The 24,113-nt window shown below is 37.0% G+C and overlaps 1 protein-coding gene across 28 annotated transcripts in view; it reads right to left on the minus strand.

Moving 5' to 3' along the window:
- TUT4 (terminal uridylyl transferase 4) overlaps positions 1 to 24,113 on the minus strand; it is a 136,447-nt gene that overhangs the window by 23,222 nt on the left and 89,112 nt on the right. For all 28 annotated transcript variants that reach the window (XM_060409143.1, XM_060409132.1, XM_060409045.1 and 25 more), the window contains exons 14-23: positions 23,769 to 23,919; positions 15,896 to 15,982; positions 11,088 to 11,191; positions 8,325 to 8,382; positions 8,141 to 8,244; positions 7,756 to 7,845; positions 6,018 to 6,131; positions 878 to 955; positions 556 to 733; positions 9 to 56 (exon numbers count right to left, since the gene is read on the minus strand). In XM_060409143.1, the coding sequence (XP_060265126.1) occupies positions 9 to 56; positions 556 to 733; positions 878 to 955; positions 6,018 to 6,131; positions 7,756 to 7,845; positions 8,141 to 8,244; positions 8,325 to 8,382; positions 11,088 to 11,191; positions 15,896 to 15,982; positions 23,769 to 23,919 (1,012 nt within the window). The remainder of the gene's footprint in view (positions 1 to 8; positions 57 to 555; positions 734 to 877; positions 956 to 6,017; positions 6,132 to 7,755; positions 7,846 to 8,140; positions 8,245 to 8,324; positions 8,383 to 11,087; positions 11,192 to 15,895; positions 15,983 to 23,768; positions 23,920 to 24,113) is intronic.

Below are 24,113 nucleotides of genomic sequence, written 5' to 3' on the forward strand. Positions count from 1 at the left end.
AAACTTACTTTTTCTAGAAACTCCAGCACCAAGGTTATGATTCAAATCAAAAGGGTCTAGAAAAGAAATATTTTATTCTTTAATTAAGAAGCTCATTGTAACATAAATATATTTAGTAACCATCACTAGAGTCTAATACTAAGTAACACAAGCCAAAGTCAGAAATTATTTTTTTATAATTACAGATTGATGGAAACTGATAAAAAAAAATACAAGAGGAAATATCTTCCAAATTCTTATGTGTTTCAGTTTCCCTCTCAATTTCATTAGCCAAATAAAATTCTAGCTTTTCAAAGGAAATTTGCTGTATGACTCAGAGAACTCAAATTCAGATTCTATAACAACCTAGCGGGGTGGGAAGAGTGAGAGGTGGGAGCAAAGCTCAAGAGGGAGTGGACATATGTATACTTATGGCTAATTCATGTTGATGTATGGCAGAAACCAAAGCAACAGTATAAAGCAATTATTGTTTAATTAAAAATAAATTTTTAAAATTCTGCCTTTGTCTTATTTTGCTTTGTTTTGTTCCTAAATTAATATCAGCTGAATGATTACCTTCAATGGCAATACATTTGGATGTCCACTGCTTCTCAAAAGTTGTCAACAGTTTTTTCTGCCGAATACTAATTACATATTCTTTGAAATCAAATTCTTCAGTATAGAAGCGAAGCAGTCCCAACCAAAGCTCTCCTAATGTTTCTGTGTTCTTTCCAAGTGAAGGTAAACGTTTTTTCTAAGGTAAGAAGAAAAAAAGGAGAGTGACATATCTATACTTATCCAAAATATAGATCCCAAATCCAAGTAAAATTATTAAATTATGCAAATCCTAACATGTATCCGTGAACATTCCACAACATAAAAACTAAGAAGAAATTACCAGTTCTTCTGTTTTATCAAAGAAAAAAGCATTCCATCCATCAACCATTCTCTGTGGAATCTGTTTTCCATCAAAGATCTGCATTAAGAAAATCAATTTCATTATTAGATTTCAAGTCATCCAACTCAAAGCCTAAATACCTTCACATCATTTCAGAATTTACATATAAAGACATATTGAAATATTTATTCCAAAAGGAACATGTCAAGATGGTATAATTTGATGTCAAGTTATTAATGAAAATGAATAAAATGTATCTGAAAGACCAAAGCTGGGAAAGGGTATCTTGAGAGCACGACTCTCTAAATGATACATTTGATGTTATCTATTTGGTCTATCAAAACACATCCAGCCCAAGTTTAATTAAGTAAAACTAAAGAAAAAATAAGTGAAAATGGCATTTTCATCAAAGGATCAGAGATGCAGAAATCCATAAGAGATAATACTCATTGACTGTAAACCTTAAGGAAATCAAAGAAGCTGTTGTAGGGAACAGCTCTAGTATCTTTAATCAGTTATGTGTATCAGATGAGGCTGAAAAGGGCCTGGACACTGATTCTCTTTTAAATAGAATATTAGATAGCTTTTCTTGACATTTTGATAAATATTGTGAAATCTTCATGATTAATTATGAATAGTAATTTCCTGCCCTAAGGAAAGGGGGGAAGACAATGCTAGTCTACTAAAAGAATTTCATAAGATGATTGTACAGGTACAACTGACCTCTATAAGCAATTGTGAGACTTATTTCTTATAGGAGCTTTAAGAAAGAGATGCAATGAAGTAAAAAGCTGGGATACGTGTAGAGTCAGCAGACCTCATTTCTAGTCTTAGTCCTGCCAAGTAATAATTCTGGACAAGACAATTATCCTTCCAAATCCTCAGTTTTCCCAACGGGAAAAAAAGATTAGATTAATTTGGTCAGTTGTTTTCAAATTTTATTTTTCTTTCAAACTGTTAGAACCCCTTCCTAAAATGGATTCTTCTTGGAAGTTCAACAGTAAAACAGAGGTACTCTGATAAAAGCCTGAGTGGAGAAAATTACAGCCTATCTTTTCCTTCCTCCACTCATCACACACACTTTAAGGAGCTTGTAGAGCTTGTCAGGGCTTCCCTGGTGGCTCAGACGGTAAAGAATCCGCCTGCAATGTGGAAGACCTGGGTTAGATCCCTGGGTTGGGAAGATTCCCTGGAGGAGGGCATGGCAACCCACTCCAGTATTCTTGCCTGGAGAATCCCCATGGACAGAGGAGCCTGGTGAGCTATTGTTCATGGGGTCGCAAAGAGTCGGGCATGACTGAGCAGTCTGACTAAGCACAGAACTTATCAAAATATACTTTAAAACCACTAGATACGGTGCTCCCCATGGCTCCTTCCATTTTAAATGAGACAGTTAATTATAAAATTAACTGCATGTCTGTCCCTCTAATTTCACTCTTAGGTTTAAGCTCCTTGTGGGCAAGGACTATAACTGACATCTAGAGCCAAAATTCCTACTACATCAAAGCCTGCCATACAGAGAATACTTAATACATATCTGTTGAATGAATATGTTTACTCTGTAAGCATGTTTACATAAAGATCAGGTTTCTGGGGACCTAAACTAATACCTGGCCTTTTAGTATTTACATTTAATTTAAACAAACACAGTTACCAAGAATCATCTAGCATAAATTCCAACATTCCATAAATCAAAAAACAGAAAGTCCAGCAATTACAGGTATTAATATCTAAAATAAGAGACATGCGATCCTACACTCAAGGAAGGAAAAAGGTTTTAAAGAGGCCAAAGTATAACATTTTGCCTTCATAGATTAAGGTGCTATTATACAAGCTGCCTCTTTAGACCTTGATTATTTCAACAGATTCTTACTTTTGAGAAATAGCCAACATCCAAACCCAATCATGTTGGCTAGTAACACAGTAAACTGAACCTGAGGGCTCTGGAGAGCCTTTAATCAGTGATTTGCCACCTGTTTTAATGAACTATCATGTTTCATAGTGCCTAACTTTTCACTGTTTCAGCCCTTAGAAGTACTAATATTGTCCTCTCTTTCTCTCTCTCTCTCACACACACACACACACATACAAAACACATCTACGTTCTCTTTCTTGTCTTAAAAATTTATCATTTATTTGGCTACATAGGGTCTTTTTTTTTTTTTTCTTTACTTTATTTTACTTTACAATACTGTATTGGTTTTGCCATACAAGTTGCGGCATGTGGGATCTTTAGTTTTGGCATGCAAACACTTTGTTCCAGCATAGGATCTAGTTCCCCTCCCAGGGATAAAACCTGGGCCCCCTGCATTGGGAGCGTGGAGTCTTTTCCACTAGATCAGGAAAGAAGGCCCCACTTTCTTTGTTTCTTTTTCTTTCTCTCAACGCCAGTCATCCTCTACTTAAGCACTCAAGTCTTCCTTCTAAAACCTCACCAAATAAGTCTTTCTTATTTTGTATTATGATATTCTAATAGCTACTGGAATAGTTAAACTATAATTGTTTAGTTGTGGTAAAATATACATAAAGCTTATCATCTTCAAGCATTTGTAAGAGTACAGTTCAGTGGCATTAAGTACATTCACATCACTGTGCAACCATCACCATTATCCATCCACAGAATTTTTCTCATCTTACACAAATGAAACTCTGAACCTATTAAACAATAGTTTCCCATGCCTCTCTCCAGCCCTGGCAACCATCATTCTACTTTCTGTCTCCATGTACCTGAGTACCCTAGGTACCTCCTGTAAGTGGAATCATATAGTATTTGTCCTTTTGTGACTGGTTCATTTCACTTAGCATAATGTCCTCATGGTTCATCCATTCAATTTCAATTTTTAAGCTGACAGAAGCTAAGAAAACATAGTTCATAATATCAATTGTGACTAACACTCCCTAATCTTCTCTTTGTATTAATTTTTATGTAAAAATTTACTTTTACTTACAATGATTGCTAGAATACAGCAAAATCATCTTGCTTAGGAAAGCTCCTTTGACCTAAAGAATTCTGTGTTGTTGATCATGAATAACACTCAGCAGAGCCTTAGTTATTATACCCAGTCACTTCAAGTCTAAGTTCAGTTACAAATGGAGTCAAAGATCATCAGCTTCATTAAACATATCCTTACCCTTAAAAGTTGATCGATGCCAATGATCAATACTTAAATGATGCCAGAGCAATGGACAATGGGGTCCCATATGACAAGCAAAAAAGGCCAGAAGCAAAAATCCATTTATCATCAGTTCATATGTATCACAAAGCCCCCCACAATCAGAGCTCATTATGATGGAAAACATTCCATGGACTGTCTCTCATTTCATCAATCACTGTCTGTTAAGCAGATAATGGAACAGTTCTTGAAGTTGGCTACAGCAATCCTACCTACAATTTTCCAATAATAATATTAATAAAGCTGCTAATGATAATAATAAAAGTAATAATAAAAGCAACCACCATTTATAAACTCCTACTTTAGCATCTACTGCATTCAAAAGCATTTGATGTCTCTGTTCCTTACATCAACACTGAAATACTACTACTATTATTACATTTTTACAAAGGATAAAATTAAGACTAGTGGTAGGCAGCTAGCTTATTGAAGGCCACATGTTAAAATTAGGATTCATATCAATTAACTCTGACTCCAAAATCATGTTCTGCCCATTATATCATGGTCTTTCCATTATATCATGCTGCCTCAATAGTTCTTTATCCATGGGTAACATAATGAGAGAACAGAGACAAACCACAATGAAAACAAAATTTGTGTTCCATTTGGGTTAATCACAGTAGTCTATCAAAGGCATAGCAAAGTATAGCAAACGGCTGCTATAATATTATTGGGGCAATTACACATAAGATCTCCAAATTTAAAGCCTTAACAAGAATTAGACTAATATAGAGAATAACCTTGGCTTTGGCAGGCTTAAGTAATGCATACAAAATTTTAAATATTCTATAGTGAACAAACTTGGTAAAAAATAAACATCACTCAACATAGATTCAAGCAACTTAAACTTTTCTGTTAGAAAAGGATATTTAAATTTTTTCTCTCCCACTATTTGTTTAAAGAGGGAAGGAAATGCTGTTAAAACCACATGGCATTCATTAGAACTTTAAAAAACTTACTAAGGCCATCTGGCACACAATATGGCTTATTATTTTACAATATACTTCTTTCCTATGATGATCAAAGTTTACGTGAAATCAGAATATGTGATTTTCCAAATAATTCAGATGGTTATTGCCTACCTCAAAATAACCACCTTTCTGAGAAATTAGACTTTGATCCACCCCAAGGCTTGCACATTTACTTTGCGCCAAGAAAGAGGAGGAACAGATGGATGATTAAGAATTCTTTTGGTTCTATTTTAGAGAGTATAAATGGGCTATAACAAGCCTCTATGAGTCACCAAATCTGAGTAAATATGAGTATAATATGTTTCTTTTGATGTATACTCTTATGCTTAATACAAGGGACATGACCTTACAGAGATAAGAAAGAATTTCCTTGAATTTTTTTCTCAATAAAAATTCACAAAGTTGACCAAAGTATATACAGAATAAATCAAACTTCAGGCTTCCCTTCTCAAGAATCTGCCTGCAATGCAGGAAGGAAGACCCAGGTTGGATCCCTGAGATGGGAGGATCCCCTGGAGAAGGAAATGGCAACTCACTCCAGTATTCTTGCCTGGAGAATTCCATGGACAAACCACGGAGTTGCGAAGAGTTGGACATGACTGAGTGACTAACACTTTTAACTTTCAACAAAATCAAGCTTCACTGCCAAGCACAAGGAGGGAGAACACTCTGGAAAGAAGAAACTATGTATTTTCATCTGAGAGACTGTGGTTACAAATTTTATAATCATTGGCAGCATTCTAAGACTGTAAAATACAAAAACGTTGCAAAAGGTATTCAATAGTTCCATTCCTCTAATATTCTTTCAGTAGTCTGTATTCTCCCATAATAAACTTTCCCAAAGGTTCATTATTTGATTATACCATTAATGGAAGAAGAAAAAAGGCCATTCATGATAGAAAAATCCCTCATGATCTCATGAACTGAGCAAGATCTACTATATTTAGGTCTATTGTTGTCACAAGAAATGACTTTATAATTTTCTTCAACACTTACCTCTTGTAGAACTGGGATAACAGGTGGTTTTCTCTGCTGCAGAAAGTACAGCACCATAAGGATATAAGCATATGAAGATAAACTTCCCCTAGAAGCATCCCCAATGTCACATCGCTAAAAAAACATAATGATTGAAAATAAAACTTCAGAATCTTATTCCATGCACAAGTATTGGCTACCTTAAAACACCATTTTTAAACTCATCAAACTGTCAAATACCCAAAAGTTCAAAAATAAACTGTTACATAGGGTATGGGTAAGTAGGCACTCTTACACATTACAGATAAGAGTATATAGTAGTGTAAATTTATGAAGAATAATTTGACAATATCAAAATTACAAAAGCACATCTCCTTTAATATATCAATTCTAAGAATTTATCTTGTAAATATGCCAAAAACACATGAAATGACTAAGATTTTACTGTAGCACTATTTTAATAGCAAAATGTGAGAAAGAACTTAAAAGCTCATCAGTAAAATACAGGCTTAAAAAACTGATGACTACCCACACAACAGAACAGTATGTAACCATTAAAAAAAAACAACAACAAGGAAACCCTTAGTATACTAATAGGAAATAATTTCCAATATATATTGCTTAGTTGAAAAAGCAAAATACAAAGCAATGTTTTCAGTATATTATACCCATAATAAAAAAAGAGCTAGGAAATATATATATTTGCTTGTACTGGAATAATACATTTATGGAAGGATAGAGAGGAATGTTTAACACTGTTTGCCTCTAACAACAGGCAATGGTTGGTTAGGAGACAGATGGGGAAGGGAGATTTTCTGACATAAAGGGAGGGAGAGGAATGATTTCTCTGACATGAACCACAAGATTTCATTACCAAAACTCCACAGAGTGAGGATCTGTCATGTTGGAATTATTTGGTGAAATGAATATAGACTAGCTGTACTGAATATGATCTGCAGTATGTCGCTGGATGCCCTCCTTTTCTAAAATGACTTACTATCCATAAAGACATGTATAGGAATATTTAAACAAGCATGTCTCCCTTTTGGAAGAATGGGCTTTATGAAATGAAAACATAACTGAGTCACTCCCCCACTAAAACCCTTCCACCAACACATTCACAAAATTACCTATGTTACTGAGCAGCTACCCATAAAGCAGACACTAAACTGAAATAAAGATACAGAGGCCTCAATCCTGATGGAGTTTATACATGGAGTAGAACAACCAAGAAAACATTACTGAGTATTTTAAGTGTGATAATAGAGGAAACATTAGGTTTTATTGGTATTGCTTTGTTTTCTTGGCCAGAAAAACTTACCACTAAATCGAAATGAGTTTGAGCCAGCTCTGGGAGCTGGTGATAGACAGGGAAGCCAGGCGTGCTGCAATCAATGGGGTTGCAAAGAGTCGGACACGACTAAGCGACTGAACTAAACTAAAATCCAAATACCAGATCTCCTAATTCAGAGCTTTTTAACTTCGCATGCCAACTCTCACGCTTGGGGCTGAAAATCATGCACTGAGAAACTATACTATGAGAAATTTATTAGAATGTTACCCTTGAGAATACAGCAAACACAGAAAAACAACTAAGAATCACCCTAGTCTAACAGGTATACTTTTAAACCAATTAATATTGACAGTCTCTTCTTAAAAGCTCAGGTAAACAAAACTGAGAAAACATTTTTCAAAAGTCTGACATCAATATGTTTTACCTTAATATCATAAGTATTATAACAAAGTGGATCACAAATACCTTAGCAAATACTTTCATTGTATATCCCAAGTACTGTACTCTAGGATCAATAGCTGCATATGTAGCTAGCATTCTTGTGTTATGCTGAGCCTGAAAAATAAATTACATATTTGAAAGCACTTCAAATTTACTAAAATTAAACTTACAGATCAGATAAAAAGGTAAAATGAACATCCAAACAGACGTTAAACTTAAAATACCTGTATGTGAGTCAAGCAAAAACTAATCTTCAATCTGAAGGAAATGTTAAAATGATCAATAAAATTTTTTCCCTTATACTGCTCACATTCATAAGTTTTAAACATAGAGGTATAGTCAGTGATCTGTAAACTTTTAAAATGACAACTGTAAACATACCTGGGTCTTTACAGACAGTGAAACTTACCAACGTATTATACAAACTGATATCACCTTCTAAACCACTTCGCCTGTGTTCAAATTTTACTATAGGCACTTTGGCAGTAGTTATAGGCAAAATGTTTCTTAAACCTGATTAAAAAAAACAAAACTTTACTAGGTTAAACAATTTCCATAAAACTAAAAAAAATTTTTTGTTTTAAAGTTCATACCTGGATGTCTCTTAAGAATTTTCGCCAAATTTTCAATTATTTCCTTACAATTTAATTTCTAAAAAACAAAAATAAATAATTAAGTTAATAAATAAATAAGTCTGTCTGACTTAACTCGGCCTTGTACAAATTCTATTTTAATCTAGACATTTAATACTAGCATATAAAATCTCCAGCCAGAAGGTCTACATAACCTCGTTGGTCAAAGAACATGGGTCCATAGACCTGCAGTATCACCAACAAATGGAAACTTGATAGAAATGCAGAATCTAAACCCCCACTGCCGTCTACTAAATCATAATCTGCATAGTAACAACATCCCCAGGTAATTCAAATCCATGTTAAAGTTTGAGAATCACAAAAACAGGGGAATAATGTTTTAAAATACACCGATAAACAACCAGAGATGGGTTTGGTGAAGGCAAAACAGTATAGTGACTAAGAACATAGGCTCTAAATTTAGACGATTCTAAAGATTTGGATTCAAATCTTGAACCTAAGTACTGACTAGCTATATGACTTTGACCAGATCCTTAACCTCTCTTGAGTGTCATATTACTATTTTATAAGATCAAGATAATCATAAACTCATACTCTATAAAGTATCTGGAAGATTACATGAGATACATATGTAAATCATTCAGCAGCATACTTCATACACAGTTGTACTTTAAGTCTACCATTTATTATTATACGTTGATGAGGAGAAGAAAAATAATCCTACCATTACCAACATCTACTTCTTCTTCCAAAAAAACCTCCTACCTCTGCCAATTTAAATGTGTTGGTTATTTAAAAACTAGACAGCAAAGCTGATATGGTAATAATAATCATAACATAAGGAACAGGAAGATAATGGCATAAATTAACTGGATTAAGTTCAATGCCTATACCTACTGCTAAAATCACTTTTTCATATCCCCAAAATGTTCCTTTTTAGCTACAAGAAAAGAGCAGCCACTGTAGCTTAACCTGAGGATTTCAAGGGAATCTTAGAATTAGTCCATAATAAAAGATATTATTTTGATTATACAAAAATACAGTTTATGCTAAATTAAAAAGTTTCAATAATGGCTCATCTGAAAATTTTTTTAGTATTTTTCACTGTTTTAACTTTCCAGTGTGAATGGCACAGACACTATACAATATACAAACCCTTAGTGATTAGAGGTCTAATTATTAAATTTTACATAGAAGAGATCTAAAACTCTAAACTCCTCCCTGGGTAAAAACCATTTCCTATTCCCTCAATTCCTCCCCTTCAGAATGGAAGAGGGAATTCTGCCCTTCAGAATGCCATTTTCCCAAGTAGATGGCATTGAGTAGAAGTTAGTTAAGGAGAACTAAAAAATTTACAACTTTTCAGTTTCTTTATAGAACAAAAAGATATTAACACCAGAAGCAATTTCTTGGGCCAAGAAATAAGCATCTACCAGGCATCACTGCCATCTTTTCTTTGGTTCTAACAGTGAAAAGAAATTTTTTTTTTAAAGCTATTATTTCACAGATATACTATTCTGCTGAATTCTTTTATAATACAACAGAAGGTATACTGACACCACTAAAGATGCCAGAAGCTTGGCCTCACCCCAATCTTGCAAGCAGTCCCTGAATTGGAAACATAAATCCCAACAGCTATGCAGGTAAAGAAACAAGCAACTACAGGGATACCCTCCTTTTCTAGTTGTTGCTAGGAAGGCCTGGGACACTTCTTTCCTGTCCATTCAGTCTCTTTCTTTATGGAGCTTGGACAATCTTATTCCCACTGTTGAGGCCTGGCACACAAAGAAGGAAAACATAAGTACCCACTCCCACTGCTGAGACTGCTCTGGGGGGAAGGTTTGCTCCTGGCATCTCATGGTGCAACTCAGAAAGCTTTCAATCTCAGAAAGTAGTGGTTAGGTTCTACAGTACTATTAGTACTATATTTCAACTACATTATGGGTTAAATAAATTATAGAGAAGCAGTGGGATACAACAGAAAGAGCATGAACTCTGGAGACAGACAGACCTGGGTACGAATCCCGGCTCCAACATTTACTAGCTGTGTGAACTTGAGCAAGTCAGTTTATCTCTCAAAGCCTCAGTTTCCTCATCTGTAAAATGGGGGAAATTATCTACCTCGAAGGTGGTTGTAAGAGTGAAATGAGAAATGTATGTAAAAGTGTATACTGGGGACTCAAATGTTAGTTCCCCTTCCCACCCCAAAAGAGTTTCTAAAGCTATCTTAGAATGCATCATTTATAACAATTCTTCTATAGAAAAAAATGTGCTCTGAGTGCCCCCAAATCACAATTAACTTGCAGAACACAATCCATTTATAAATTAAATGTCCACCTTTATCTTCTATCTTTAGTGATACAGAGACATCACCTAACAGAAGAGATATGAAAAGATGGTATAAGTGAGATCAATGTTCCCTACCCAAACTAAAGCAACAGTTTCTCACTGGCTCTAAAGAAAAAAACTCCAACTCTATGGCATATTTTTTTCAAAAATTCATTGAAAAGCACTTGTAACTATTGATGACATGGGTTTTGCATCATAAAATCACTGAAACAGTATATTTACTCAAATACTTGAATGTCTTTTAAAACGATAATGCTAATATTTTTACATTTCAAACACTGTTACTGCTCATATATTTATACAAAGAATGATTTCATACATTTTTATCAATTCTACATACAAAATTAAAAACAGATTCATCATTGGAAGAAAATAAACTTCCACATCCCTATCCAAACACTAAATAACTCTTACCTCTGCATTTTCGTGGCCTTCAAGTGTCATACAAATATCCAGATCACTATCACGAAACCCAAATCCATTCTTAGAAGAGCCAAATAAGCACAATCTTGCCTTCTCTAAGTAAAGAAAAACAAAAGTCAAAAGTTGTATAATTACCAGGAAAAACAAATCTTCTATTAACTACTAATGGCTTACCACAGGATGATCTTATCCAATTCCACAGCTTAAATTACCTACCACTGACAAATGTACTGAAAAATTCCAAAACACTCACCTAAAGCCCAAATGTTCTAACCAAAATTCTACACCTATATATCAAACTTTTTCCATTTTTCCACAGACATCATAAATTCAACAAGTCCAAACTAAACTAGCAACTTCACCTCAAATCTACTATTATCCCTATAATCCCTGTTTCTCAGCAAAGAGGATCATCATCTACTCAGCTGTCTACACCAGAAATAAACAAGTGGTTCTTAACACCTCTGAACTTCCACATCCATACTCTTACCAAGTCCTTTAGCTTCTTCCAACTTAACTATCTCATAATTCACCTACTTTTATTTATTTTCAACATTAATGCCAATAGTTAAAATCAACATTTAGAGATTTCTTAGAAATAAACCGGGTTTTTTTAGGGCACAATTCAAATAATTTTAAAAACCTTAGTATATAGAATTAATCCTTCTCTAAAAGTGAGGGATTGATCCATTTGATATAAATTATAATAGGGTTATTCCTTCATGCTTTGTTGTTGTTCAGTCCCCCAGCTGTGTCCAATTCTTTGCAACCCCATGGACTGCAGCACACCAGGTCTCCCTGTCCCTCATCACCTCCCAGAGTTTGCCCAAGTTCATGTTCACTGCATCAGTGATGCCATCCAGCCATCTCATCCTCTGACAACCTCTTCTCCTTCTGCCCTCAATCTTTCCCAGCACCAGGGCCTTTTCCAGTGAGTTGACTGTTTGCATCAGATGACCTAAATACCTGAACTTCAATTTCAGCATCAGTCCTTCCAGTAAATATTTAAGGTTGATCCCCTTAAGATTGACTGGTTCGATCTCCTTGCTGTCCAAAGGACTTTCACGAGTCTTCTCCAGCACCATAGTTCAAAGGCATCAATTCTTTGGTGTTCTGTCTTCTTTACAGTCCAGCTCTCACAACCGTACCCAACCACTTGGAAGACATAGCCTTTATTATATGGACCTTTGTTGTCAGAGTAATGTCTCTGCTTTTCAACACACTGTCTAGGTTTGTCATCACTTTCCTGCTAAGAAGCAATCACCTTCTGACTTCATGGCTACAGTCAACCATCTGCAGTGATTCTGGAGCCCATGAAGAGGAAATCTGTCACTACTTCCACCTTTTCCCCCTCTATTTGCCATGCAGTAGTGGGGCCAGATGCCACGATCTTAGTTTTTTTTAATATTTAGTTTTAAGCCGGCTCTTTCACTCTCTTCCTTCACCCTCATCAAGAGGCTCTTTAGTTCTCTTCACTTTCTGCCATTAGAGTGGCATCATCCACATATCTGAGGTTGTTGATGTTTCTCCCACCTATCTTGATTCCAACTTGCAACTCATCCAGCCCGGCATTTCTCATGATGTGCTCAGCATATAAGTTAAACAAACAGGGTGACAGCAGACAGTCCTTCATACTCCTTTCTCAGTCTTGAACCAGTCAGCTGTTCCATACAGGGTTCCGACTGTTGCCTCTTGACCGGCATACAGGTTTCTCAGGTGACAGGTAAGATGGTCTGGTATTCCTGTCTCTCACAGAGCTTTCCACAGTTTGTCATGATCCACACAGTCAAAGGCTTTTTAGTGTAGTCAATGAAACAGAGATAGATGTTTTTCTGAAATTCCCTTGCTTTCTCTATAATCCAGCAAATGTGGGCAACTTGATCTCTAGTTCTCTTCCTTTTCTAAACCCAGCCTAGACATCTGGAAGTTCTTGGTTCACATAATGCTGAAGCCTAGCATGCAAGATTTTAAGCATGAGCATACTAGCGTGAGAGGTGAGGGAAACTGTCTGATGGTTAGCACATTCTTTGGTACTACTCTTCTTGGGAAGTGGGATGAAGATTGACCTTTTCCAGTCCTGTGGCCACTGCTTGGCCTTCCAGATCTGCTGACATAATAAATGCAAAATGTTGATGGCATCATCCTTTAGGGATTTGACTAGTTCTGCCAGAATTTCATTGCATCCACTAGTTTTATTAACAGCAGTGCTTCTTAAGGCCCATCTAACTTTGCCCTCCAGAATGTCTCATTCTGGGTGACTAACCACACCATCATAGTAATTCTGTTCATTGAGATCTTTTTTACACAGCTCCTCAGTGTATTCTTTCCATGTCTTCTTGATCTCTTCAGCGTCTACTAAAGGTCTCTACCATTTTTATCTTTCACTGTGCCCATCTTTGGGCAGAATGTTCCCTTGACCTTTCCAATTTTCCTAAAGAGATCTTTAGTCTTTCCCCTTTTGTTGTTTTCTTCTATTATTAAGCACTGTTGATTGAAGAAGGTCTTCTTTCTCTTCCAGCTATTTTTTGGAACTCTGCATTTAATTGGATGTACCTTTCACTCTCTCCTTTGCTTTTCACTTCTCTTCGTTCTTTGCAAAGCTTTCTCAGATAACCACTTTGGCTTCTGCTTTTTCCTTTGGCATGGTTTTGTTCACTACCTCCTGTACAATATTATGGACCTCTGTCCATAATTCTTCAGGTACACTGCTAACTAAATCTAATCCCTTGAATCTATTTGTTACCTCTGTGAATTCATATGGGATTTAAGTCATGCCTGGCTGGCCTAGTGTTTTTCCTGCTTTTCTTTAGTTTATGCCTGAATTTTGCTATGAGAAGCTAATGATCTGAACCACAGTCAGCTCGAGGTCTTTTTTTTTTTCTTTTTGCTGACTGTATACAGCTTCTCCATCTTCGGTGACAAAGAAAGTAATCTATTTGATTTCAGTATTGACCATTTGGTGATGTCCATGTGTAAAGTCGTCTCTTGTGTTGTTGAAAAAGGGTATTTGCTATGACTAAATGCATTTTCTTGGCAGAATTCAGTTAACCTTTGCTTTGCTTCATTTTGTTCTCCAAGGCCAAACTTGCCTGTTACTCCAGGTATATCTTGACTTTCTACTTTTGCATTTCAATCCCTGATGATGAATAGAACAGCTTTTTTAGGTGTTAGTTCTAGGAGGTCTTCTAGGTCTTCATAGAACTGATCAACTTCAGCTTCTTCAGCATCAGTGGTAGGGGCATAGACTTGGATTACTGTGATGTTGAATGGCTTCCTTTAGAAAGAAACCAAGATTATTGTCATTTTTGAGGCTGCACTCAAGTACTGTATTTCAGACTCTTTTGTTGATTATGGGCGCTACTCCATTTCTTCTATGAAATTCTTGCCCACAGGAGTAGATATAATGGTCATCTGAATTAAGTTCACCCATTCCCATCCATTTTAGTTCACTGATTCCTAGGATGTCGACGTTTATTCTTACCATCTCCTTCATGCTCAGTGTCACTCAGTAACAGTTGCTACTTCAAACAAGTTGTGGCTTACCAGGATTAGATTATTCTCCCTATTAACTCTTATAGCCTGTACATTTAGATAACAAATTCTATATTTTCAAAACTTAATCCTCCTATTCAGTTCTGAGGCCCTACTTGAAATCAATGACAGCTGAGAGACATACAAGAACCTACATTCATCAGCAGATAAAAATGTGCATGGGTTTAATATAATAGGAACTTAGATTTGGTCAATATACACTAGCAAAATATAATTAAAAACTAGAAACTTGTAGCACAAAACAGATCACCTTGTAAAGATATAAGTTCATTCTAATTATGTATCAACTCTTTATCCTTTTCTCAAATATATGACCATAGAACTCTTGATTCTTTACCCCATGCCCAAAACCTGCTCTTGATATTTTCTGTCATCTCAGTTTAATAGCACCATCCAAAGAGTGAATGAAAAACTTTGAAACTGTCCTTGACTCCTTTCTTTTTCTCACATCTAACACGTATCACATCAACAAATCCTGTTGACTCTACATTCAAAATATATCTTCAATTTGTTTCTCATTGACTCTTTTAAATCACTATTATGTCTCATCTGAACTTATGCAACAGCTTTCTCAATGTTCTGTTTGGTTCTATCCCTATGGACCTATGGATCTTTCAGATCAGGTCTTATGTGTTAAGACCCTCTAGAAGCTTCTCATGAGACATTCAAAATAAAATTTAAAGTCCTTCTCAACATCTGTAAGACTCATTATCTAAAATCTAGGTTAACTTTCTGACCTCAATTTTCTAGACAATGTACTTCACATACTCCACTCAAGTCACACTGACTTTCAAGCATGTCAAACATAATTCAGTCATGATATATTTGCACTTAATACTCCTCCTTTCTAGAATGTTCTCTCCTTAAATATTCATAGTGACTTGCTCCTTCATATTATTCACGGCTTTGCTCAAGTGTCACCTTACCAGAGATAACTACCATAATAACTCATCACTATCCTTTTAACCTCTGTATTTACCAGTTATTTATTGTTTCCTGATGTTGTTATTTACTTGCCAGTTGATTATCTGTCACCCATGTTAATATAATAACATAAGCTTAATGAAAGCAAGCTTCACTTCTTTTATTAGCACTGTATCCCCAGCAACTTGAATAGTACCTAACACATAACATGCGATATACTTTCAAACAGATGAATGAAGCAATAAACTCTTTTATACAAATGAATGAAACTCAAACCAGGTGACTACAATAATGAAAGCAATCAATTTTGACATACAACATACCATCATATTCTTTTTGAATAAACTTTTCCAAGCCAATTAAAATTTGTTCCCTGTTGTGTTGTTCAGAAAAAGGTGGTGACAATTCATCTAAGTTAAAAAAAAAAGGAAAAAGAAAAGTAAGGAAAATGAAATATGAAAATGTTTTCAATTTTTTACCCTAAACATTTCATTTTTCTTCATAATTTTTTGACTTTTCTGACATTAAAATCATAAATGTTACTGGGAAAGACGGTGCAGAGAAAGTGCAGAAAAATAATTTCATAGATCTATGTATATTTCACATGACCATTTCCCCTATGAAACAGCTACAAGACATAGTTTCTTCTACAAATTATTTAATATTTTGTCATACAATCCACTTTCTCCCGTATACATGCTGTTTTTTTCCCTTCTATTAAGACTATTCTCATAGTTACACTAGATATCCAATTCAATTAAATCTAACAGTTTCCTCAAATGCCTGGTCAAGACTCCTATCTTCCTTATAAGCTGCTCTGACCAATCATAGCCTTCAATGACCTCTCCTTAACTAAATTTCCTTCATTCTCCAAACCTTCATTCCTTCCTTCTCCAAACCTTCGTTCCTTCGTTCTTGTCAGTTTATACTTTCAGTTTTCCAGTTATTTCATTTATATTCATCTTATTTATTTTTCCAAATAAATTTTTCCTAGACTCAAAGAGTTAATACGGTAAAGAATTAAACTAATATTCAACTTTTGAAAAACAAATGCAGCATCAATGGTTGCAAGCTGAATAGCTGAAATACAGGTGGTTTTTAAGAGTGGAGAAACTATTCTGTAGATACTCTAATGGTAATATATGACATGATGCACTTGTAAACACCCACAGAACTTTGCAGTACAAAGAAAGAGTCAATTTTACGGTAAGCAAATTTTAAAAAATCATCTAGGAGGTCAGGGAATCTCAGGATGGAATGTAGTCTATAGCAAAAGAATCCTGCTGTATTATAAATGTATAAGAAAACTTCACTCAAGGGAGTGGGGGGAAACAGTGCTAATCTAAATAACTTCAAAACTAAGTGGAGTCTTTTAAGACTAAAGGTTAAAGGAACTGCACATAAGCACTGTATCAATAAAGTTGCTTTCCACTGGGGTACAGGATAACAGTTCTGATGATGCTATATATGTGTACTTAAATGGAGCAATTAAATAAATGGGTGGCACATGGTGGGAGCCAGGTTTCTCCCTGTTAAGAGTTAGAGATTTACAGATAGGCAGAAAAAGGAGGCTAGAAAGAGCCACATGGTAATGTATTACAGTTGGAGACATCAGTCCAAACTCATACTTAGCTTGATAAAGGTTAAGATGGTCACAGAGAATATGTGTACATACATGGGTTGGTATACACACAAATTTTCTTGCTTGGAGAGGATCTAGAAACACCACCACCTAGTAATAACAAGCACTCTAACACCCAGATCTTGGTTTCTGATACCATTCTCCAATAAAGGAACCATAGGGCTCTTTGGGAAAACACCTAATTCTAGGACTGGAGCAGAAATTTACATGACGATCCTAAAGTATCTTTCGAGGCGAGAAAGTAGGAAGTGATAAACTACAAAGGAAGAAACTAACAACAACAAAAACTCCACACAGACTGGAGTATCAAAGGGTCACAGGAGTCAAAAAAAGTACTCCCAGTAGCCAAAATCTGGAACAATCTGGGCAACAAAAATTGTACTATTGGATTAAGTAGTAGCATTGGATTATACCCCCAAATATAAAACATCCATGAGTCCACATTGAGATAAATAAACAATAATAAATAAAAACAAATGCAATGGAAAAAAATGTAGTGAATATCCCTCATCCAAGGTAAGGAGCAGCGGCTGTGCTTTGCTGGAGCAGCCGTGAAGAGATACCCCACGCCCAAGGTAAGAGAAACCCAAGTAAGATGGTAGGTGTTGCAAGAGGGCATCAGAGGGCAGACACACTGAAACCATACTCACAGAAAACTCGTCAATCTAATCACACTAGGACCGCAGCCTTGCCTAACTCAATGAAACTAAGCCATGCCCGCGGGGCAACCCAAGACAGGCGGGTCCTGGTGGAGAGGTCTGATAGAATGTGGTCCACTGGAGAAGGGAATGGCAAACCACTTCAGTATTCTTGCCTTGAGAACTCCATGAACAGTATGAAAAGGCAAAATGATAGGATACTGAAAGAGGAACTCCCCAGGTCAGCAGGTGCCCAATATGCTACTGGAGATCAGTGGAGAAGTAACTCCAGAAAGAAGGGATGGAGCCAAAGCAAAAACAATACCCAGCTGTGGATGTGACTGGTGACAGAAGCAAGGTCCGATGCTGTAAAGAGCAATATTGCATAGGAACCTGGAATGTCAGGTCCATGAATCAAGGCAAATTGGAAATGGTCAAACAGGAGATGGCAAGAGTGAACGTCGACATTCTAGGAATCAGCAAACTAAGATGGACTGGAATGGGTGAATTTAACTCAGATAACCATTATATCTACTACTGTGGGCAGGAATCCCTTAGAAGAAATGGAGTAGCCATCATGGTCAACAAAAGAGTCCGAAATGCAGTACTTGGATGCAATCTCAAAAACGACAGAATGATCTCTGTTTGTTTTCAAGGCAAACCATTCAATATCACGGTAATTCAAGTCTATGCTCCAACCAGTAATGCTGAAGAAGCTGAACGGTTCTATGAAGACCTACAAGACTTTTTAGAATGCTCAAACTACCGCACAGTTGCACTCATCTCACATGATAGTAAAGTAATGCTCAAAATTCTCCAAGCCAGGCTTCAGCAACATGTGAACCATGAACTTCCTGATGTTCAAGCTGGTTTTAGAAAAGGCAGAGGAATCAGAGATCAAATTGCCAACACTTGCTGGATCATCGAAAAAGCAAGAGAGTTCCAGAAAAACATCTTTCTGCTTTACTGACTATGCCAAAGCCTTTGACTGTGTGGATCACAATAAACTGTGGAAAATTCTGAGAGAAACGGGAATACCAGACCACCTGACCTGCCTCTTGAGAAATCTGTATGCAGGTCAGGAAGCAACAGTTAGAACTGGACATGGAACAACAGACTGGTTCCAAATAGGAAAAGGAGTACATCAAGCCTGTATATTGTCACCCTGCTTATTTAACTTCTATGCAGAGTACATCATGAGAAACACTGGGCTGGAAGAAACACAAACTGGAATCAAGATTGCCGGGAGAAATATCAATAACCTCAGATATGCAGATGACACCACCCTTATGGCAGAAAGTGAAGAGGAACTTAAAAAGCCTCTTGATGAAAGTGAAAGTGGAGAGTGAAAAAGTTGGCTTCAAGCTCAACATTCAGAAAATAAAGATCATGGCATCTGGTCCCATCACTTCATGGGAAATAGATGGGGAAACAATGGAAACAGTGTCAGACTTTATTTTTTTGGGCTCCAAAATCACTGCAGATGGTGACTGCAGCCATGAAATTAAAAGACACTTACTCCTAGGAAGAAAAGTTATGATCAACCTAGATAGCATATCCAAAAGCAGAGATATTTCCTTTGCCGACTAAGGTCCGTCTAGCCAAGGCTATGGTTTTTCCAGTAGTCATGTATGGATGTGAGAGTTGGACTGTGAAGAAGGCTGAGCATCAAACAATTGATGCGTTTGAACTGTGGTGTTGGAGAAGGCTCTTGAGAGTCCCTTGGACTGCAAGGAGATCCAACCAGTCCATTCTGAAGGAGATCAGCCCTGGGATTTCTTTGCAAGGAATGATGCTAAAGCTGAAACTCCAGTACTTTGGCCACCTCATGTGAAGAGTTGACTCATTGGAAAAGACTCTGATGCTGGGAGGGATTGGGGGCAGCAGGAGAAGCGGACGACCGAGGATGAGATGGCTGGATGGGATTACTGACTCGATGGACGTTGAGTCTGAATGAACTCCAGGAGTTGGTGCTGGACAGGGAGGCCTGGCGTGCTGCGATTCATGGGGTCACAAAGAGTCGGACACGACTGAGTGACTGAACTGAACTGAAGGAAGAATGTGCCATGGTTCAGCCTTTCAACTCCTGGCTATTTATCCAAAAGAAATTATAGCATATGTCCATACTTAGACTCATACATGAATGCGCATAGGAGATTTAGTTATAATAGCCAGACTTTAGAAACAAACAAAAAATTCACCAACAAGTGAATGTTAAACAAAATGTGGTATAGTCACCCAACAGAGAGGTTTCCCTTGTGGCTCAGCAGTAAAGAATCTGCCTGCAAAGCAGGAAATGCAGATTCACTCCCTGGGTGGGGAAGATCCCCCAGGGATTGAACCCACATCTCTTATGCCTGGTGGAGGGCATGGCAACCACTCCAGTATTCTTGCCTGGAGAATCCCATGGACAGAAGAGCCTGGCAGGCTATAGTCCACAGGGTTGCACAGAGTTGGATATGACTGAAGTGACTAAGTATGCACACATACACACAACAGAACACAACTTAGCAATAAAAAAGAATAATGAACCAATGATATACACTACAACACCACAACACAGATGAATCTCAAAATAATTATGCTAAGTGAAAGAAGCTAGATCCCTTCACCAAAAAAAAAACAAAGAACACATTCCATGTAATTCTATTTACTCAGAACTGCAGAAAAATAAAAATTAATCTACAGTGACAAAAAGCAGATAAGTAGTTGTGTGGCAGGAGATGAAGACAGGGAAGAGAAGAAGGGGGAGATTAAAATGGAGAACTAAATGTTATGACATCAGAAACTTGATCTTACGTGGAATACAGCAAGTACTTAAAAATGTTGGCCAAGTGAAAGTTATTCCAGGTATACCATAAATGTTTGTTGAAAATGGCATGTAAGGCTTTACTCAAATCTTTACAGCCTTATCTCCCACTATTACCTTTCTTTTACTGTACTAAATGTAAGACCATTATTATCCCAAAGTATACACTCCATGCTTTTATGCATAATCTCCTATGTCTGAAAATGCATTCCATCTCAAATGTCACATCATTAATTCTACTTTTTCTGATCCACTCCACTGAAAAATTAATTGCATTTCAACTGCATTTTGTTTACCACTACTACAAAAGGTAGTATTTTGTAGTATTTGGTATTTTGTATTTGGTATTTTGTATTTGGTAGTATTAGTATTGCATCCTGGTTGCAGTTAAGGCATACAAAAGGTAGTATTTTGTATTATTTTGTATTTTGTATTTAGTATTTTGTATTTGGTAGTATTAGTATTGCATCCTGGTTGCAATTATGGCAAGTTTCATACATGTCTTATACATCCATTTAGAGCAACACTGGGCAAGAAAACTGCAATGACAGCAATGTTCTCTAACCAGACTGTCCAATGTAGTAGCCACTAGCCACATGTAGCAGCTACAGGCAGGCTGGTACACATCAGTACTTGAAGTGTCCTAGTTTAACTGAGGAGCTGAATTATTTATTTTAGTTAATTTAAATAGCCACAAAGAACTGTGAAAAGGGAAGCAAAAAGCAAAGAAGCAAAGGAAAGATATACCCATTTGAATGCAGAGTTCCAAAAGAATAGCAAGGAGAGATAAGAAAGCCTTCCTCAGCGATCAATGCAAAGAAACAGAGGAAAACAACAGAATGGGAAAGACTATCGGAAAAGGCAATGGCACCCCACTCCAGTACTCTTGGCCTGGAAAATCCCATGGACTGAGGAGCCTGGTGGGCTGCAATCCATGGGGTCGCTAAGAGTCGGACACGACAGAGAGACTTCACTTTCATTTTTCACTTTCATGTATTGGGGAAGGAAATGGCAACCCACTCCAGGGTTCTTGCCTGGAGAAACCCAGGGACAGGGGAGCCTGGTGGGCTGCCATCTATGGGGTTGCACAGAGTCTGACACAACTGAAGAGACTTAGTAGCAGCAGCAGCAGAGATCTCTTCAAGAAAATTAGAGATACCAAGGGAACATTTCATGCAAAGATGGGCTCGATAAAGAACAGAAATGGTCTGGACCTAACAGAAGCAGAAGATATTAAGAAGAGGTGGCAAGAATACACAGAAGAACTGTACAAAAAGATCTTCAGACCCAGATAATCACGATGGTGTGATCACTCACCTAGAGCCAGACATCCTGGAATGTGAAGTCAAGTGGGCCTTAGAAAGCATCACTACAAACAAAGCTAGTGTAGGTGATGGAATTCCAGTTGAGCTATTTCAAGTACTGGAAGATGCTGCTGCGAAAGTGCTGCACTTAATATGCCAGCATATTTGGAAAACTCAGCAGTGGCCACAGGATTGGAAAAGGTCAGTTTTCATTCCAATCCCAAAGAAAGGCAATGCCAAAAAATGCTCAAACTACCACACAATTGCACTCATCTCACATGCTAGTAAACTAATGCTAAAAATTCTTCAAGCCAGGCTTCAGCAATACGTGAACCGTGAACTTCCTGATTTTCAAGCTGGTTTTACAAACGGCAGAGGAACCAGAGATCAAATTGCCAACATCCGCTCGATCATAGAAAAAGCAAGAGAGTTCCAGAAAAACATCTATTTCTGCTTTATTGACTATGCCAAAGCCTTTGACTGTGTGGATCACCACAAACTGTGGAAAATTCTCAAAGAGATGGGAATATCAGACCACAGGACCTACCTCTTGAGAAACGTGTATGTAGGTCAGGAAGCAATAGTTAGAACTGGACATGGAACAATAAAACAACAGACTGGTTCCAAATAGGAAAAGGAGTACGTCAAGGCTGTCTATTGTCACCCTGCTTATTTAACTTCTATGCAGAGTACATCAGGAGAAATGCTGAGCTGGAAGAAGCACAAGCTGGAATCAAGATTGCTGGGAGAAATATCAATAACTTCAGATATGCAGATGACACCACCCTTATGGCAGAAAGTGAAGAACGAAAGAACCTCTTGATCAAAGTGAAAGAGATGAGTGAAGAAGTTGGCTTAAAGCTCAACATTCAGAAAACCAAGATGATGGCATCCGGTCCCATCACTTCATGGCAAATAGATTGGGAAACAGTGGCTGATTTTATTTTTCTGGGCTCCAAAATCACTGCAGATGGTGATTGCAGCCATGAAATTAAGAGACTCTTACCCCTTGGAAGGAAAGTTATGACCAACCTAGACAGCATATTAAAAACACAGAGACATTACTTTGCCAACAGAGGTCCATCTAGTCAAGGCTAAGGTTTTTCCAGTAGTCATGTATGGATGTGAGAGTTGGACAAAAAAAGAAAGCTGAGCGCTGAAGAATTGATGCGTCTGAACTGTGGTGTTGGAGAAGACTCTTGAGAGTCCCTTGGACTGCAAGCAGATCCAACCAGTCCATCCTAAAGGAGATCAGTCCTGGGTGTTCATTGGAAGGACTGATGTTGAAGCTGAAATTCCAACACTTTGGCCACCTGATATGAAGAGCTGACTCATTTGAAAAGACTCTGATGCTGGGAGGGATTGAGGGCAGGAGGAGAAGGGGATGACAGAGGATGAGATGGTTGGATGGCATCACCAACTAGATGGACATGGGTTTTGGTGGACTCTGGGAGTTGGTGATGGACAGGGAGGCCTGGCTTGCTATGGTTCATGGGGTCACAAAGAGTCGGACACGACTAAGCGACTGAACTGAACTAAAATAGCCACATATATCTAGTGACCATCAAACTAGAAGCACAAATCTAGACGCTAAGCCTCCTTAAAAGCAACACTATGGACTCTGCATTCCCTTTGGCATTTAGTAAGCAGTTAATAAATATATGTGGTTGGTGTCTAAACTATTTAGAAACTCTACTCAAACAAAATGTAAGCAAACTGTTTTCAAGTAAAAAAATAAATAAATATCCAAAATTAAAAAAATAATCTACTCTCAGTAAGTAGCTCTAGTAATAAAAGACTTACCAAAACATCTTTTACATACTAAATCAAGTATTTCCCGAAATCGATTTGTCATTGGTGGTAGAGGTTTTAAATCAATTTTCCTGAAATCCTCTGGGCAATCATTTTTTGAATGGCCATCCTTTTTGCAGATGCTGCATACTATTGTTGGCGGCTATACAAAGGTTAAAAAAAAAATCTAATAATCAAACAAGCTATTGAGGGACTTCATAATCACTTACAAAGTAGTACAAAAAGAAACTTGTTTTGTAACTCAGTCTGATAGCCTGCACTTTCAAGAGGCTAAAAAAAAAAAGCGTATTAATGAAATTCAGCATTAAATGTAAATAAACATACTTTGAGCCAACA

The sequence above is a fragment of the Ovis aries genome, chromosome 1, assembly GCF_016772045.2.
Source record: "Ovis aries strain OAR_USU_Benz2616 breed Rambouillet chromosome 1, ARS-UI_Ramb_v3.0, whole genome shotgun sequence".
Lineage (NCBI taxonomy): Eukaryota > Metazoa > Chordata > Mammalia > Artiodactyla > Bovidae > Ovis > Ovis aries.